Source organism: Lithobates pipiens, unplaced genomic scaffold (genome assembly GCF_037356315.1).
Source record: "Lithobates pipiens isolate NorthernLeopardFrog02 unplaced genomic scaffold, aLitPip1_a1.2 Scaffold_18, whole genome shotgun sequence".
NCBI lineage: Eukaryota > Metazoa > Chordata > Amphibia > Anura > Ranidae > Lithobates > Lithobates pipiens.
In genome coordinates, this window is record NW_027507758.1 from 295,762,502 (window position 1) to 295,782,917 (window position 20,416).

The 20,416-nt window shown below is 40.5% G+C and overlaps 1 protein-coding gene across 1 annotated transcript in view; it reads right to left on the bottom strand.

Annotated features, from left to right (window-relative positions):
• NR2E1 (nuclear receptor subfamily 2 group E member 1) overlaps window positions 1-20,416 on the bottom strand; it is a 90,732-nt gene that overhangs the window by 39,689 nt on the left and 30,627 nt on the right. The window contains exon 2 of the mRNA XM_077487153.1: window positions 8,489-8,634. Within this exon, the coding sequence (XP_077343279.1) occupies window positions 8,489-8,634 (146 nt within the window). The remainder of the gene's footprint in view (window positions 1-8,488; window positions 8,635-20,416) is intronic.

Genomic DNA, 20,416 nt, shown 5'->3' on the forward strand with positions numbered 1-20,416 from the left:
CGTGTACTAGGGTCACATGTAGCGTGGTGGCGTCAGCGCATGATGGGGTGGTGCTATGCGCTGACACCATCACGCCACATGTGACCCTGGTACACAGTGTTTGTATTTTGAACTTGCCAGCTATTTTTTATCCTGTAGTATTGCATTTCTCACTGCTTGCTCTCTGTTTTAATAAGTATTAAAGGCTCCTTTTTAAAATGTTATTTCACGATTGGAGTCCTTCTTTTTTATTTAATTTTTTTACACTTGCTGCTTTGGGTCGGAGTGTATATCCCCAGATTGGAGTGCCTGTTGGTTTGTTTCCACTATGCCCTGATGAGTGGCTCCTGTCCATATTGGAAGGATTTCAAAAGGCATCGGAGACCAACCAGTCCCTGCAGAGGGCTTAATCTGCCTGCGCTTATGACCTCGCTCTAGAGGGGTCCACTTGTTCCGGTAAGGGTTCCCACTCATAGAGTATGATCTTCTCTTCAAATTGGGATCTCTTCTTCCTCCTCCCCTCTCTTCCTCTGTTGGTGAAGGTGGATAACTCTTGGAACTTTTTACCTCAATTCAATGGATTCCTCCTTTTTTCATTCATCTTATTACTTCAATTGACTCTTTTTTATTTTATATACTTTTTATTTTCTTTATTTAATTATAAATTTTGGACTTCTTTCACCTAGTATCAAGTTTTTTTATATGTATACATGTATTTTGTGTAGATGAATTTTTGAATGTTCACTGTTTATTTATCTATCTGCACTATATGTGACTTAATTTGTGATTTCTCATATTTAGCGCAACTTATCTTTTTTTATTATTTACTTGCACCATAGAGATATTTGATGGTTTTTGTTGCAGCTAATGCTTTAATTGCACTATAGCGTGGTATTAACTTGTTTTTACCATTTGAAATGGCCATATACTGGCAGTTTTTATTTAGGCTAAAATATCAATTTATTGATTATATATATAAAAGGTTTGCTGTATATATTTTACATATCTAGGAATATATCTGTTAAAGCATTTTTGATTACATTTCCTTTATCTGTTTTTCTCCGTGGCTACATAATTTGAAGGTATAGAACACTGAAATATTTTAGGAAATATTCTAGAATTATAGCAGCCAATCAGGCTGCCTAATGCCTTTTTATTGAATGCACATTTACTTTTTAATAAATACATAATTGGACTAAAAGTGTCCTGTTTCTTGGGTTTTTTTCTTTTCTTGCAGTTCTGATTTAAGTGCAGGGATCCATTGGCAATAAAATATCACTTGTGTGTACAATAAATGTGCAGCTTTTATTTTCTGGCACACCCTAAATTAGGAAAGCTCTTTACATTTTGTCACCTAGGCAAATTAATCTCATATGAAACATGATCTCACTTTTGTGGAGCAGTTCGTACCAATGGCGAAATCTATTAAACTTTTTACACGCCTTAAACTTGGATAGTACCAGCTAGGGGAGTGACAATTTACTTCCACATCCAAAAATAGCTTACAAGGAAACGAAAAGGATAATTAGGAGACGTAAAGCCTCTCACTAATATGTATAGGACTTTGTAGGATGCAAAATGTCAAAGAGGCCACAAAGTGAAAATTATATATTAAAATCAAGTAAAGCTTTATTCCAAATGAGTAAAACGAGTAGCAATCCAAAATGACCACACAACTTTAAAAATGTCACAACGGGCATACAAGGTAAAACACAGTTGATAATATGCGTAGAGTTGAAGATTCTGGATAATTATTCCAACGCATTTCATAGAGTTGGTCTGCTTCCTCATGGAATATTAATATTCATCAACTGTAAAAATACATTAAAAATAACCGATTGCTGTAGCTCTAGAGGGACAAAAGGAACATCACGGTCATGGTCAGCAACTGCCCTTATTAACATCCTGTGGCTGAGGTCTTTGCAGATCCATGACCGTAATATTCCTTTCGTCCCTCTGGAGCTGCATCCACTGGTCACTTTCAATGTATTTTTACAGTTGATGGACATTAATATTCCCTGAGGAAGCAGACCAACTCTGTCAAACGCATTGGAATCAATATCCAGAATCTTCAACTTTCAGCATATTATCAACTGTGTTGGAATGTAGACACGTGCATTCATTTTCGTCCGAATGCATTTTCGTCTGAATTTGGGGGATTTTACGAAAACGATAACAAATGTGCAGAATCCAAAATCCAAAAGAACCAAAATAAAAAAAATGTTTTATTTTCAGATCCATTATATTTTCGTATCATTGCGACAACAGTTCAATATAGATAGCTAGAAGATTCGACTTATAGCGATCAGTGTCTATCGAACCTGCGGTCGAATATGCCTAACCTAACTCTTAGTCCAAGATTATTTGACATAGAGAGAAAGGTTTAGACATTATAGAGACAATAGTAAAAGATCTGTTAGTGGTCACTGCTGGAATGGGTGGGGGAAGTAAAAGATAATGATGATTAATGTTATTGGCTGATTGTAACCAAAGAGGACTCCCCTCCATGGGGTCAAACCAGAACCGTTAGGAGCAGAGAGCGAACAGGAAGGAAGTTATATGCTTGAATTTCGATTCAATGCAATTCCATTGGCTGTTGGTGTATGTTGGTGTAGACCGTTCGACATGAACAGAAACAAACAAGTATCGTATCATTCGATATGATCAAAAATATCTATAATACTGTTCGACATGAAGATTCGACGAAGCAGCTAAAAACATATGATCGCCGTGGATGGACATTTACGGTCTAATGCTCTGCCCATAGGCTATAGAATAGTTCTAATGTTGTTTGACTAGTAATAATAATAATTAGAATTATTACTAGCAAAAAAACATTAAATTCTACCATAGCTTGTGGGCAGAGCGGTCAACCGGAAATGTACAATCGTGGCATCGTACAGTTTAGCTGCTTTGTTTAATCTTCTTAGAACAGAAGATTCGACAGAAGATCCGACAGACGCCATAAGCCTTCAATTGACAGATTCAACCTTAATTCATTCGGATTTTTGTACAAATGCATTTTTTAATTAAACAAAATAAATAAAAACAAATTTCGAGAGTAACTAAATACATTTATTTTTCGGATGAATGAATGAATGAATGAAATACTTGTATAGCGCACAATGCGAACTGAATCGCCTCTAGGCGAAATTCCGAAACAAAATATTTTTTGGTGCGCACATGTCTATTGGAATGTCCAACTGTGAAACGTGTTGGAATCAATATCCAGAATCTTCAACTCATTTGGAATAAAGCTTTACTTGATTTTAATATATGATTTTCACTTTGTGGCCTCTTTGACATTTTACATCCTACAAAGTCCTATACATATTAGTGGAAGGCTTCAGGTCCCCTAATTATCCTTTTCTTTTCTTTGTAACTTTTTGCACTTCTTTCTTCCATTCCAAAGTATTTAGCAGTGGAAAAGAACTGCAGCTTTTACTCAGATCTCTAGCTCTGCAAACTACATAGGAGTACTTGAGGCTGCTCTTTGTGTAGTCACTACAGTTATTTATGGCTATATTTATTTAGAAAAATGTTGTGTATCCCAGAACAGTTTTTAAGATGATTTGTATTAGTTACAAGCATCTTTAACCATTTGCACAAAAATTCATACACCATACCTTAAATTGTAATAGTTTGAGAAAGATAGTTTGGTAGTATAATGGCAATGAATGTTTTAAAGCTAAACTCCTGGCATAACATTAAGGCACACATTAATGCAGCTCTTTATTTAGTAATATCTGTTTTTAGTTGTTTGCCTGAAGTCAAACTTTAAGCTGTTTTTTTCATGAACTAATGTACAAAGACACAGTATGACTAAGTTAGTTGTATTGGGTCTCTGGTCTCTTAGTCATTATCTCATGGACAGAGACCCAGTAGGCTAAGTAGATGCGACTCTCAGACTGCTCCATTGTGCTGGCCCCCTAGCTCTCGGCACACATAACCATATCCGGTGGAACTGCTTACTAATAAATATTTTTGGGGTACAGATTGTTAATTTAATTAAAAAGATCATTATTGTGACTATTCCACAGGACCCCTGGGTTATTTTATACCCCAGTACTCCCATGTCTGTTCCCACATGTAAGAAAATGAAGAATGCCTCACCTCCTAAATGCAACTACAAGTCATTAAGTATTAGAGGACCGCTAGACTACCACCTGTGGCCGAATAGATATTGCATGTAGACTAAATACACCCCATGGAGAAATCTCTATCTTAAAGCAAGCAAACTTTTATAAAACCTGGGCGTGCTGGCTACATTTTAAAACTCCAGTAGATCATTGCTGGAGACAGCCTCAGATCTTTTTTTACAGAAGAACTTATTATATCATAAACCTTCTGATATAATTACGATTCAGCCCACTTCACAAGGGTCATACCACATCTGGTGAATCAGCCCTTGCTCTGCTCTCCACTTGTTAAAATTAGGTGGTCCGACTATTGTTGCTTTTTTTATTTTTAAATAATGTTTCATTGCTTTTTTAACTTACAACTTTGAAAGTTTATAAAATACCAACAAACCATATATTTTCTGAAAGCACAGGACCGGTAGAATAAAAAAGAAGGTGCTGTTGATTTTGGTCATTGCGCAATAGTTGCATAAATGTTTATCAAAACAATATTTTCTATAAAAATATAGCATACAACATAACAAAACTCCTTTCAAAGATACTCAAATATAAAAAGGTAAAAAAAAAAAACTCATAGTTGTAAATTTCAAATTGTGCTTTTCTGCGAAATGGAGAAAATTGAAAATAGGCAAAGCTGTAAATAAGAAATAAATACTGATAAAAATCTGGAGGTTGGCTTCACACCTATGTCTTGTGATACTGTCCAATCAAGGCTTTAAAAAAGAGAAACCACTGTGATGTTGTAACAATCCACTACAGAGTACATGCACTAGGTGCACTAGCACATGTGTGCCTGCCAGTAAAAAGGGGCCTTTAGTGTGTTGATGCACCGCATTTTTTTTAGAAATAGATTGATGACTTGTCAGGTGCTGATCACAGCTATTCATGAATCAGCAAGGTCTGATGAGACTCTTCTACTATAAAGCAACTATGAGCTGATAGCCTAAGGGAATTGCTGTAAGAGTTAAGCCGCGTACACACGGGCGGACTGTCTGGCCAACTTAGTCCGTCGAAACACATTTCAGCGGACAGTCCACTCGTGTGTGGGCTTCAGCGGACTTTTTCAGCGTGCAGTCTGGCGGACTAAGTATTTCGGAATTTCCGTAATATTGTCCGTCAGACTTTGGTTTCAGCGGACAATCCGCTCGTGAGTAGGCTAGTTGGACGGACTAAGTATGGCGCATGCTCAGAAAGGATTTACACGGCCGAAGGTTGCATTGCTGTGTATTGGACGTCCTATTTCTAGTCCCGTCATACGTGCTGTACACGTCATCGCGCAAGCTTTCAACGGACTGTTTGTGCATCGTGTGTGGTCAAGTCCGTTCATTCGAAAGTAGGACGGACTGTCCGTCGGATTGTCTGACGGACTAAGTTGGCCATTCAGTCCGCCCGTGTGTACGCGGCTTTATGGTGCTGGTCAGCTGGAAGCATTTCTGCTCTGTCATAACCCTTATGCCAGTGGCAGTAGAATGGTTAGGCTGGCCATACATTAGTCAGTTTTTCTCATTCAGCCAGCAGGTTGAACAAAAAAAAGTACCCGATTCCCCCATCTACACATTTGACATGGATGCAGGATTCTTCCCGGCTATGTCATTGTATTCTAGCCGTGGGACTCCCCCATGGTCAGAATATACTGATCAGCACAGAAATTGACTACCAGTGCTGATTAAATGAGAATTTTCCAGCAGGACCAATCGTAAGAAGTCGAACAATAGATTTACTTCTTATGAACAGGAATAACCATAGATGGATCAAAATTCAGATGGTACCTGTTGAACCGGCCCAATTTCAATCCATGTATGCTCAGCATAAGACAGAGATCACCCCCCCCCCCCCCCCCATTGTATTGTCTTTACCTTTCCTATTTGAATATATTTCTTGCATTTTATGTAAGACCTGTAATATAATATTACTCTTATGTTTTTCTTTATGAAACTACATTATCTTTGATGTATGTTCTATTTTGTGTATAGATAAAATGTTAATAAAATGTTATTAAGAAAGATCATGAACTAATATATAACTATCATGTATATACTAATTAATCAATAAAGTCAATAAACCAGCCAATAATCAATAATCAATAAACCAGTCAATAAACCAGCCTCTGTTAGGGAAGCATAAAAATGTGGAAGCTTCCGTAAAACAAATCCTATTTGCCTGCTTAAGGTCATTTAAGAAAACATTTTTTTATGTGCAATATAGCTATCCTTTTTAAAGGTTCTAAAGTATATTTATATACTCTCGTAATGAAAAATGAGTCACCACACTTGTCTTTTTGTGTAGTCGCTTTTGGAAGTAAAAGGCTGACTATCATATCATGATGCTTTTCTTTCACTATTAACCACATTCACTATGCCTGAAACATGAGAAAAAACTATTGAATATACAGCAAAATAAAAAAGCCTAGCTCTAAACACATGTATCACACAATTTATTGCTTTACGTGGATAAATGTGCCAAGTTCTTTTGGAAATGGCATTTTGGTCATTGAGACACTCTTCTCTGTAAAACTAATTTCCTTTATAAAGTTATTGGCTGTGATTGCTAATATGCAATGTGCTGATTAGTATTGCAAGCCTTAACACTTGGATGTCTATAATGAGAACCTAGTAAGTTAGTCACATTTACTCATACCACTCTATGTATCAAATACATTTCAAAGAGTTACTGGTCCTCTTCACCCCCTTTTATGATGACTGCATAAAAAACACATCTTAAACTGAAAAAGGCCAACCCTAAAAATCCCATTCTATATTTTTATACCAAATATCATCTCAACATGTTTGACATGTAAGGGAATCCAATAAATTCCCATTTTGGGTTCTGGTAAAACTCCAAATGTTAAAGTAAGGGACCAAGAGAAAGAATGATAGTAAATTTACCCATTCAGCTCCCAGGTATTTTCATTTTTGCTATGGGCTTTTTGATTTGGCAAAACTTTGTCTTAAGATTACAAAGTAATATACACATTGGGTGTTTTTTTAGTACAAATAAGGCTTTTTAGGCTACATTCACATGGATATAAATACCTCATATAATTCCTCACAATGGACAAGACTGCGATGATCACCTCCAGAGCAATGTAAGGGGCACTCATTGTCATTTCCACTACTGGTTGAGAAGATCACATCAGGAGACAGTTGGAGGCATGTGTGGATGGGAGGATGGATCCCTCAGAGCCGAGCAGCAGGAATGCAGCTCTTTATGTAGAAGGTTCCCTGCTGTCACAGTCCAAGCAGGAATGATCACAGTGCTCACATAATATTCAGCTAGATCCCCTGGATCTGGGCTCTTGGCACCATGCCCTCTTCTTCACGTGTCTTCAGAGCCCCAGTGGGAGGGCACTCTGATCCTGGGCAGGTGAGCCACCTGTGCCACCTACTACAAGAGGACATCACCCAGATCACAGGGAAGGTGACCCACCATCCAGGCACCCACAGCTGGACACAGGGACAGCCAATCTGATCTAGAGCAGCTCCGTGCAGACCCACAGATGCATAGACCTGCTCTGCACACACATGAGACCCCCCCCCCCCCCTTCTGTGCTATATGCCTTTCCTTTAGGTCACTGCAGCCCTTACAGCTTCCATACGACACCCCAATTACACCTTATTGTGTGGAGAGTGGTCACATCGTGATCATCAGAGATCGCGGACTCCAATCATAGCACACTGACTGCCTGCTTGATATATAGTCCCACATCACCGGAATCCTATTTTCCACCTCGCCAAATACGAACAGGTGAGTCGAAATTTTGAGGGCTGGCTTAAAGTGTTACTAAACCAACAACAGTAAAATCAGTCTGCAAATGCATTAAAGCATGCTTGTTATGCTCACTGTGGAACCTAAGGGGTTAATCCTGTGCATTGTGTAAAAAGGCTGTTTGATGCTGTCTTTTCTGATCCTCCCCTTCTTCCACAGTCCCCAATACATCTGCTAATAGTACAGACTCCTAGGAGCACTCTGTACATGTTTGGTGTTTATTGCTAGAGAGTTTTTTTTTCTTGGGAAAGTGTATCATCACAGGGCTAATAAGCACTGTCCAAACAGATGGTCAGGGGTCCTGCAGCCTCATAGGACAGTCAGAGGAGAATTAAAACTCTTCTCATAAGCTTTAACCAGACACTGATCGAAGTAACAAGACTACTATATACTGCTGATGAAAAAGGGTATTTAGCAGTTTATATTTACTAAAATTAATTGCATTTCCATGTTCTGTGTACTGTGGGAGACCAGGTATAGTGCATGCAGGTTCCTGAGTTTAGTAACACTTTAAGGAGCATACTGTATGTTGATCTAGTCATATTTCTAATTAAACATTGCACAGTATATCTACATGCATTTATTGACCCATGGCAAGTGCTCACCTGATTTCCAGATTTGCACACATAAGTCCTGTTTCTTCTAATGCTCCTCTTGAAGAAACCAGAACACCCATCACAAGCATAAACTCCATAGTGTTTTCCTGAGCTGCGGTCCCCACACACTTTACATGGAATGTCCAAGATTCGACCTGTGTGAAGATACAATATTATTATCAGAAATCTCGAAAAATTGTGTTATTCTCATAGTGTTTATTGCTAGAATCATTGTGTATTCTTTAAATGTTGCTACACAAAACTAGAATGTTTTATACATGAGCATTTTTCATGAGCAAGTTTCAGCATTCTGAGTCTCTGAGCATTATTCTGAGGCTCCAGCATTATTTGTTAATTCTGAACTCAAAGCAAACAGCTAAATACACAGATGAAATACATATATGGGAGATAAAACAAAAAGTGAGAGGAAAGTGTTGGAATGCCTGGTTGTCACTAGGGTCACTAGAACTGTTACCCAAACAAATGATTACCAGGGGGTTTCTATCACTTTCATTATTGTTGACAATGGGACAAATAGAGAGGGTGAATCTCCTTAACTGGGACACAGACAACAAAAAAAAACAAGAAAAAAACTGATAGGTATTCTAATCTTATTCATGAAAAATGTTTTGCCTTTAGAAAAACTTTAACTAAAGATGTAATCCCAACAGTATGTAAGGACTTTGATTATCACAATGTTGGCCTATAGAAATTGATTACATACTAGTTGACTTTCAGCAGAATTAGGTTAAACTTTTTTTCCATTACTCTGTGGCAGCCTAGACTTTCTAGTATCTAGGATGCCTTGTCTTACATTTTATTTGTAGTTCTCCTCTCTTGCTGAAGTAGTATTTCAATGCCCTGTTATATTTAAACTAGCACTTTAATGCCCAAATATATTTAGATCAGTACCTCAATACCCAGTTATATTTAGACCAGTACTGCAATGCTCAATTATATTTTGACCAGTACTTCAATGCCCAGATATCTTACGTGGTAAAAGTTTAGCTTTAAACAAAGTATTGATTTGGGTTCAGTATTGCCCAGCAACGTATGGCTGCATATCTCTAACACACCTATCAGGACCATATGGCCAGCCCATCACTCTCTCCAACACTTTCACAATGTCAAACATGCTTGTTATCCCTTTAATGTTGAACCCTTTTCCAAAATGTATATTGACTTTGCTTAACCATATTTGGTATTATTTTGCCACTGCAGGGTCTTTACATTTAAGCTGTAGTTCACTATAGAGTCTACCTTGTACTCTGCTCTTGGATACTCTACATATACACACAAAAAAAAGAGGCTGCACCTGTGAAATAGACTGCATTTTTTAACTTAAGCCTGCATTGTTGGGCTTTGACAACCAAGGTCAAACACAGACTACCTTTTGTTATGTAGGTGTGGTATATAAAGCATAACATCTGTTTATGTGACCATATGCTAAGCTTATTAAAACAGTTAGGCCGCGTACACACGCGGGGACTGTTCGCCCAACTTTGTCCGCTGAACAGTGTTTCGGCGGACAGTCCGCTCGTGTGTGGGCTTTCAGCGGACAGTTTCAGCGAACAGTCCGCTGAACAAGGTTTTTCGGAAATTCCGAAAAACTGTCCGCTGAAACTTTGTTTCAGCGAACAGTCCCCTCGTGTGTAGGCTTGTTCGTCAAACTAAGTTCCGCGCATGCTCAGAAAGGATTTACACGCCGAAAGTTATAATGCAGTGTATAGGACGTCGTATTTTTCGTCCCGTCGTAATTTTGAGCGGACTGTTTGCCGAAACTGTTTGACGGACAAAGTTGGGCGAACAGTCCCCGCGTGTGTACGCGGCCTTAAAGTTATGATTATGCATGACTGTTCTTTCATTAAGGCTGCAGCCCCCTCTCTTTCAGGTGCTCTCTAAAAATACTTATTAATATTAGACACCTGTAGTATTAGGACAATAGGTGATATCTTTTCTATGCACTGTAGTATGCAAAATAAAAATTAACTTACTATTTATTCTCATAGCAGGTTACTTTATTACTATGTGATAATGACTTTTAGGCCCCTTTCACACTGGGGCGGTGGGTGCATCGGCGGTAAAAATAGCGGCACTTTACCGCCAATTTTGCTGCGCTATTTGGCCACTAGCGGGGTGCTTTTACCCCCTGCTAATGGCTGAGAACTGGTTAAAACCACCCGCAAGGTGCTGCTGCAGCAGTGCTCTGTTGGCAGTATTGGTGCGCTGCTCATTTATTTCAATGGGCAGGAGCGGGGCAGGAGCGATATACACACCGCTCCTTCACCGCTCCAAAGATGATGCTAGCAGGACTTTTTTTTAGCATCCTGCCAGTGTGCCCTTGGGCTTTCACATTGGAGACACAGGAGCGGCTCTTTCAGCGTGCTTTGCAGGCGCTATTTTTAGCGCTGTAGCGCCTGCAAAGCGCCCCAGTGTGAATGGAGTCTTAGGCCTTGTTCACATGAGAGGCAGATTCTTGCAGATACTCAGCCTGGACAAAGAAATTACAGTCTGAGAGCTGCCTTAGCTGACTGCAAACTTTCAAATGTAATTGCACATGATCTCCTGTTCCTTTGATTCACATGTAGATAATGTTATCAGAACATCTTTTTTCCACTTGAGAAACATTGTTTGGCTGTGTCCTATGCTATGATACACTGTAGCTGAAATACTGATCCATACATTTGTGCTCTCCCGACTTGACTACTGAAATGCTCTACTTGCTGGTGTACCTAAATCCACTATTGATCAACTTTAATATGTTCAAAATTCTGCAGCCAGAATTCTGACTAGGTCTGGTACAAGTGATCATTACCCCTAGCCTGGAGTCCATGCACTGGCTACCCGTCAGGTTTCGCATAGACTTTAAGATCCTACTGCTCACCTATAAGGTTCTTCATGGCTTGGCACCCCAATAGCTCTCTGAACTTACCCCCCCCCCGAAACCTCTGCTCGTCAAGTCAAATTCTAGTCTTCTGTATGTGTCCCCCCCTACTCACCTACACTCGACTGGAGACAGAGCCTTCTCCTGCTAAGCTCCAAAACTCTGGAATTCACTTTCAAAGAACATCAGACAGTCATCTTCTCTAAACTCATTCAATCATTCTTTTTTCTTTAGACAAGCTTTCACTTAATTGGCCCTTGTTCCTTTATGTTATCCTGTGTATTCCTTGTATTTTCCTTTTTTTTTTTTCCCTTTAAAGGCATTATATAAAATAAAGTTTATTATTATTATTGTTATTACTATTATTATTATAATTACTCTCTTTAAGTTAACACAGAAAGTGAGCACAGGACACAGGACAGCTTTGAATTTCAGATATTATGATCGTTTGTGACTTGTCAAACAGATACTATATAACAAAATGCTTTCAATAGTTTATATATAGTGTGTGGAGACATTTGGCTCTTTGCACGATGCCTTACTTAGATATTTGAACAAATTCTAATCCCAGTTAAAAAAACGTAGGCACTAATAAGGGGTGTGGCCTGGCCATGTGGATGCGAACATGCTGATTCTGGCTGCTCCCACTCATCACCCCCTAAAGCTTTAGCAATCCAATAAATTGCACCCGAATCACCAAGAGAATCATGACACCCAGATACTCCTGTGGGAACTACCGAATCTTGGTGTGGAGGAATAGAGACATAAGTCTTTTATCACATACACTAAAATGCAGGCTTCAGTATTGGGGATAAACTATGGAGCCACAAGTTGACATTCTAGCACTGCTGGGAGAGAATAAACCTCCATACACAGACAGTGAGTCTCTAATGAGTTTACCCCCCCCCCCCCCCCAATTCACTGTGCACAGAGCTGGGACCATGGAATCAGGCGTTAAGGTATGCTGGGAAATATCTTCTGAAACATTAAACAATGCCTCAGTGACCCCCGACTAAAACACACCTGGATGCTTTCATCCACAAGGTAGAAGCCACATATATAGGTGCGGCTTAAATGAGGTTAAAACTCTTAGCTAAGGGTGTGTGAATTTGTGGAAAAGTGTAGGGGGAACTACCCAAGCCCTGCAAGCCCTGTAACGTTACTGTAAATTTGGGACTCTCATTACTCAAATAGACAATTATGAAAATAGAAGTCAGAGGAAAACCATAAGAATCCGGAGTTACCGGAGGCTACTGAGACCAAAGATCTTATGCTGACCTTACTAGGCATCTTTACCAAATTCTTGAAAGAATGCATGATCAACCCCTACAAGTGGTTCTAATGTCCTAATGCCGAAAAATGGGGATGCAGATAACCCTAAGAACATGTAAATGCAACATTACAAAAAAAGAAGTCTTAATGCAACACAATTATGCATGAATGACCCTTTCTTGACTTTGATGCCAAACTGTATTCTTCCCAGACTTATCCTGTTGCATAATCACTTTGTAGAGGTTCTTCTTCCCTTCTACTGGATCTACTTAAGAAAGAAGGGATTGTGAACAGATTATTTTGTATGATATAAACCAAAGACGACTCAACAGCTTCACGGTGGGGCAGAAGGGACCTCCAGGGCTTTTTGAAAGCCATGAAAGATGTAGATATCTCAAACTGGAGATCTCTGGATGACATCCTGATACCACTGATTTCTGAGGGATGGAAAGTGGCCCACAACTAGCAAAGTCATCTTCAACAGCCTGCAGGCCCACTGGCCAGGAGGTTGCTGGGCTTGCCAGGCCTTTATACTTCATGAATTCAAACCTATTTGTGGATGTCTACTACAATGTTTTTTCACTGTTCGTCAAATTATAACTTACTACAATGCTTTCTCACTGTTTGCCACGTTATACCTGTCACTCCATGGGGACATATCTACCTGTAAGGAACATGGCTGTGTAAAGGTTTGTGCATATTTCCACCACTGTGTTCTATGCATTTTGGACTCTATCTCCTGAACCTCACAAGAAAACCTTGACCCAAAGCTACTCAGAAGAGTTGCTCTTAGTCACTGTTACTTAACATGGAAAAGACTATGTGAATATATTAGCACCCAAAACATGTAAGACTTTACCTAAGGGGTGAGACATAATATGTGCCTTACATTGTAAGTGACAGTTCAGGACTACAATAATTAACCTGTTTACGGGATGATATACTAGGTTTGCTGCTTAAAGTTTGTCCACATTGCCAGATGTTATACCAGACCAGGTAGTTTATGTTATATTGTTTTCAGTTTGTTGTTGAGTTTTTTCATACCTGCCACCAGTCTATCTAAGCTGTGTTTGAGCTCACTTTTTCTCACTACCATGGCAAAGTTGAAAGTTCTGACCTTGCACTTCACTCCTAGCTCTGTGCCTCGACTGCCTACCTATACATTTAACAATTGGTTTCTGAGCACTTTTTACAATAGAAAACCTAAAGGAGTAGGTATTGCTATCCATAAACTATTTTTATTTCTCCCTACAGAACACTTGGCTGATGCAGGGAGCAGGTATGTCTTTGTGAAAAGAACACTGTATGGACAGTCAGTCAATAAAGTCACATTATATGCTCCAAACTCTCAACAGATCACATTCTTGGATGGGATCCAAAGAAAAGTTTAGGAATTTTTGACCAGGAATTGGGGTCGATTTCAAAGTTAGCCCCAAACTAACTCTCTTCTGCAGTCTCTGGTGAAACCCTGAAGCATTTTTTGAAATTACTGCAACAGCTTAGACTAATGGATTGCTGGAGACTAACTTATACTGTTGATAAAGACTGCATTTATTATTTAAAATGAACCCAGTCCAACTCAAGATTATATTTGATAAAGGTAGACCATAGTTAGTAGAGTTAGGAGTATAGAAATAAGTTTGGTTGCATGCTAGCAGGAGCTATATTCATTTACCACGGGGAAAAAATGTACTGACCCTCACAGATAGCTAACCCAGTGTTTCTCAACTCCAGTCCTCAAGGTGCACCAACAAGTCATGTTTTCAGGATTTCCACTATTTTGCACAGGTGAATTGATCAGTTTTCACTGCCTTAGTAATTACCACAGCCATTTCATCTGAAGGCAAATCCTGAAAACATGACCTGTTGGTGCACCTCGAGGACTGGAGTTGAGAAACACTGAGCTAACCTGTTCCAAGACTATTGCATGCCCTTATATAACATTAACAATAAAAGAAACAGCAAAGACTAGGACTAAATGGTAAAGGAAAAGTCAAAAATACCCACCTGACTATCTTAGTCTAGACTCCCAGGTGTTTATACAATATAAATTCTGAGATAGTAATGAAGAAGAATCTGGGACCAGGCAATTGCACTAGGGGTTACTTCTTAAAACAATCAAAACTCTCTTTCCCATTTGACCACATCATTTAATTCCCTGACCTCTGCCAAAGTTATTCCAACAGATGCTCAGAAGGCACATATAACTCTGCTGCTCAAAGGAGGGTAAGAATGTCTCTCTCTCTCTCCCAAAGTTTCAGTCTGTTAAATGTGAACGTTAAGGTTCTGGCAAAAAACCTAGCTGAACAGCTGAAGCCATAATTAGGAGACATTTTCCACCAAGATCAGATGGGATTTATCCCACAAAGAGAAGGCAGGGACATCTGCCAAAGAGTAATATCACTTCTTCACTACATAAAATAACAGAACATCTAATGCCCCATCTTATGAAAAGACACTGAAAAGGCATTTGATAGGATAGATTGGGCTATTAAAGATAAAGTCTTACACCATTCTACACCTTGTATGTCAACCTTTGTATTCATCTATTGATCTTAGAAGATGTCTGGTATAATGGTAGGCTCCTCTACTGATTGACTCACTTTTACAGACAATGTACTGTACTTTGTGACTTAGCCCCAAATCACCCCACCTACAGTACAAAGGAACTAAATAGGTTCCAAAATGTTTCTAATTTTAACCACTTCCATACCAGGCACTTTCTCCCCTTCCTGCCCAGGACAATTTTTAGCTTTCAGTGCTGTCGCACTTTGAATGACAATTGCACAGTTATGCAACACTGTACCCAAACAAAATCTTTATAATTTTCTTCCCACGGATAGAGCTTTCTTTTGGTGGTATTTGATCACCTCTGCTTTTTTTAACGTTTAACGCTATAAATGAAAAAAGACTGACAATTAAAAAAAAAAAACGGATGGGCACCAAAAGGCAGCACTGACGGCACTGATAGGTGGCACTGGATAGGCAGCTCTGATGAGGAGCAACTGACAGGCATTACTAACAGGCATTACTGACAGGCATGACAACTGACAGAAATGACAACTGACAGGCATTACTGAGTGGCACTGATTGGCACTTTGATGGGGCACCGAAGGCATTACTGATGGGGCACTGATTCTCACTTTTTTGGACACTGATTGGCACTGTTGTGGGCACTGACAGGGGTTTATTATGGGGACAGGCTGGCAGGTGTTGGACACTGATTGGCAGCTGATGGGCACCTTTTGATGGGGGCTGTGCTGATAATCAATGTGCTGATTATCAGCGCAGACCCTCCCCTCTGACAGGGAGAGCCACCGAGAGTCTCCCTGTCAGCGTGAAATGAGGAAAGCCATTTACCGGCACTTCCTGGTTCACGCTATGATCAGCTGTGATTGGTCACAGCTGATCGCATGGTAAGAAGCCTCTGGCAGAGACTTCATACCATGATCGGAGTTGCAGTGTATCAGACTGACACACAGTACCTCCGATTGCCGCGCTGTGCGCTGGCTGTGTTATCCTGACAACGTCATATGACCAGGTCAAGATATCACAACCTCTTTCCCACCCTCATTCTGCTATATGACGGGCAGCAATTGGTTAAAATGAATTTAGGAAAATCTGAGATTTTGCCAATTACCATCTCAGTGGAGCACAAAGGGCTTATGGAGAGTTAATTTCCATTTAAAAGGCAAACCCATACCATGTGCTTGGGAATAAAATTAGCCAACAGGGTGAGTGATTTATTTCTAGCAAACTTCCCAATCCTTCTATAGACCCTAAAGAGCTCTTAGAGTGGGGTAAACCCCATTTGGCTTGGGAAATCCATATTCTAAAAATGAATATACTGCCCAGAATTCTATTTTGTTATAAAAAATGATCCCCATATAAATACCAAAAACCTGCTTTTTAAATTGCTAACTTTTTGTGCTTTTTGTATAGTTGAATAAAAAAACAAGGTTGTCCTACTAAAAGCTGAAAATTATGAAAGACAGGGTGGTTTGTGCCTTCCAGATTTACATTTTTACTATTAGGTTAATCCCTTATCAAGGCAAAATTATGGGTACCTTTGGAAAACCATTGGCAGGTCATAATTTATCCCAGCAGCACAGAATCCTGACAGATACCATCTTTTCCCAACACACAATACCCCAAAAGCCTGTGATTATATAAATAGAGATGGAACATAGGTTGCATTTCCCTCTCAACTTTTGGCTCTGGAAAGCTTTCAAGTGCTTGCTCTGGGAGAGCAGTTCGTTTTTTTTTTTTTATGGGGGCATGAGAAAATCTGATGTTTCCACCTCATGTAGGGTACAGACCTGAAATCAATAACAACAATGGAGAACCTCCCCCCTAGATGCCTGGCAACATACACAGCTTTTTAACTTTTTCCATAGTTTTGGAAGTCTAGATGTCTTGTGGCACCCTAACTGCCATTAAATCCTTGGCTGGTATAGATATTTTAATGAATCAGGGGTGAGCTTACTACGCTTTTTAGCTCAAAAAAAGAGCGAGAAAGCAGCCCGATTAGACATAGAGATTAAGGCCATCAGGGATTCCCTATTACCTCTCAGGGACAGTGAGGAGTATAGGGAATGTTCCAAGAACCTGCTGAAGGTGCTTGAAAAAGAAGAAAAAGATCAGAAAATTAAGAAAAAACGGAAATATAATAGGGATAAGGAGGATTACAACACTGGGATGGTATTTTCTTGGCAGAGGGATTTAGATTTGGAAGAGGTGGTGGAGGTCCAGATGGACACATCACAACAACTGAATTCACTGGGCGCAGTGGGAGGTAACCCCGCACAACCACCCCCGAATAACACCCAACTCAATCCCGGCACCAGCTATGGTTTTAGGAGACCTGTGAATAATCAAAAAACTCCAAACCAGACTAGGAATCCATATGCGGGAGCTCCTCAACAGAGAATCCCCAAAAAAGGCCCCAAGTTGAATGGGCCATACCCTCACCGAGTACCCTTTTCTCCGAGAACAGGACGACCCAGCCACTCAGGGACCTATGGGCCCCCAGATTGGACTCAGGGTCCCTACCAAGAGAATCTCCCCTATCAGAATAGAGATGATAGGAACTATAATTATAATGTCCCCATTCAAAATCGTTTTTTCCCCTCTCTGACTCTGAGACCCCCAGGGGATCGGGCCGAGTAGGAGGGAATTGGAGGGCGGACCCTAGACGGCATCCTAACTCCTATATCCAGGGGAGTCCAGGATACAGACAGGGATACCAACAGCCCGCCTATGAGGGAGGGCCCCACACTAGTGGGAACAATAACCAACATTTTTTTCCCAGGGACAACAGAGGCCTGAAAAGGTCCGTCGAACAAAGAGAGGGGTTAGAGGGGGGAGGCGAGCCCAATCAACAAAAAAGAAAGAGGCCATAGGAACTGGAATCTTTAATCTAAGCAAACAAGAACTCACGGCTTCTGAAACTAAATTACTCGACAAAGGTTTGAAATTTGCTCCACCCAGATGTCTGAGCAAGTTTCAAACTTATATGGACGTACACAAATTTGTCCGCAAATTGTATATAAAACGGTATATGTTGGGTAACCCCATCAGAGAGAATACCACGAGAATAACGGAGTTTCAACACTCCAACCTTTCAAATGCGTCCCTCTTCAATCCTCCAGGATCCCTTGCACCCAGTATTAAGGTATTCAGGGATGTGGTACTACGTGACCTGGAGGATATCAGGGTGAAGAAAGTTAAAATGCGTAGAGACCTGGAGATGGGCCTAGACACTTTGTGTAACAACAAGTCCCTGGTCATTAGACCTGCCGATAAAGGGGGGGGGGTCGTGGTACTAGACCGATGCGATTACATGAAAGAGATGTACCGCATCTTGGAGGATAGGGAAACATACACTATCCTTAATCGGGATCCAGTGGACAAGTATAAGAAGGAACTGGGTAGGATTGTGGAGGGAGGTCATCGGAGGGGCATTTTAAATGACAAAGAAAAACTTTTTTTGATACCTTGTGCCCCCCGTACACCTGTTATCTACTACCTCCCGAAGCTCCATAAGAATCAAGCTTGCCCCCCGGGACGACCCATAGTCAGTGGTATTGACTCGGTGACGTCCCGGGTGGGCAAGTATATAGATCACTATTTGCAACCTTTGGTCCAAAAGGTCCCGTCATATGTCAAAGACACTAAACATATAATCAATCTTTTGTCCGGTATCACCCCTGGAGATGGTCTTTGGTTGGTCACGGCAGATGTTAATTCATTATACACCATCATCCCCCACTCCTTAGGAGTGGAGGCAGTGAGACTATTCCTAGAGAGGGGGTCGGGTCTTCCTTCACCTCAGATTGATTTCCTAATAGAACTTCTGGAGTATGCGGCCGGACACAACTATTTCTGGTTTGACCAGCAATTTTATCGCCAGGACAGGGGCGTGGCCATGGGGGCCAAATATGCCCCCAGCTTGGCCAACCTTTTCATGGCCAAATGGGAGGAGGACATCATCGATGCCCCTAGAAGGTCTGAGATAGTCCTGTGGGCGAGGTATATCGATGATGTCCTCCTCCTTTGGGAAGGAACAGAGCCAGATTTGCGGTCGTTCATGGCTAGTTTAAATGAAAACAATAGAGGGATCAAATTTAGCTTTGAGGCTAGCCAGGATGAGGTCAATTTCCTTGATCTTAACATCAGGAGGGTTGGAGATGAGTTTATTACATCTACATATTTTAAATCCACCGATAGGAACTCGTACATCCCTACCGACAGTTGCCACTTTCAACCTTGGCTAAAAGCTGTTCCCCTGGGGCAATTTTTACGCCTCAGACGGAACTGTTCGGATATTGTAAAATATGATGAACAGGCAGCGATTCTGGCAGGCAGATTTCTGGAAAAGGGATATGATCCCGTTTCCCTTGATACAACCATGAAGACTGCCCGGACTAGAGAGAGATCTTCACTACTGGCGGACAGACAAAGTGCTAGGGCTAACATACAGGGTGGTGTACCGTTTGTCACGACTTTCTCAGTCCAACATCGCGGTGTAAGAAATTTGATTCAAAAACATTGGCACTTACTCACTAGTGACCATGTTTTGAATCCAATTCTACCTGTCAAACCCCAAATAATTTTTAAAGGGGCCTCTTCACTGGGAAACAAGATTGCCCCCAGTGTACAAGACCCGCCTAGGGCCAATAGATGTTTCTTTCAAAATTTAATTGGTTACTATAAATGTAAGAACTGTCAGGTCTGTACCCTGAATTCACATAGGGGCTCTAAGATTTCTAGCATTGTATCCTCAAGCACTTCTAGAACATACGAAATAGAGTCTTTTATTACTTGCTCCTCGGAGGCTGTGGTTTACCTTTTACAGTGCCCTTGTGGCCTCCAGTATATAGGGCGGACCAAGAGGGCTGAACGAACATATAGGCAACATCAGACGTGGGTTTGACAAACACCCTGTGTCCAGACACTATGACCAGACACATAAAAGAGACCCATCAGGCACCCTATTTGTCGGTTTAGACAAATATAGGCCCCACTGGAGGGGAGGGTCCTTGGTTAGGGAAATATCCAAGCTCGAAATGGCCTGGATCCATAAATTAAAAACATATGTTCCGTTTGGCCTTAATGTGGACACCGATGTAAATGCCTTTATTAATAACTCTTGAGGTGACCTGTTTGATGTAATGCTTCTCACCACGGTTCGTGTATCAGTTACTGTGAAATACCATTCTACTGTACTTTTTCTTGCTGTTTTTTTGGTACATATTATTGTAGAACATATCCTTGTTTTT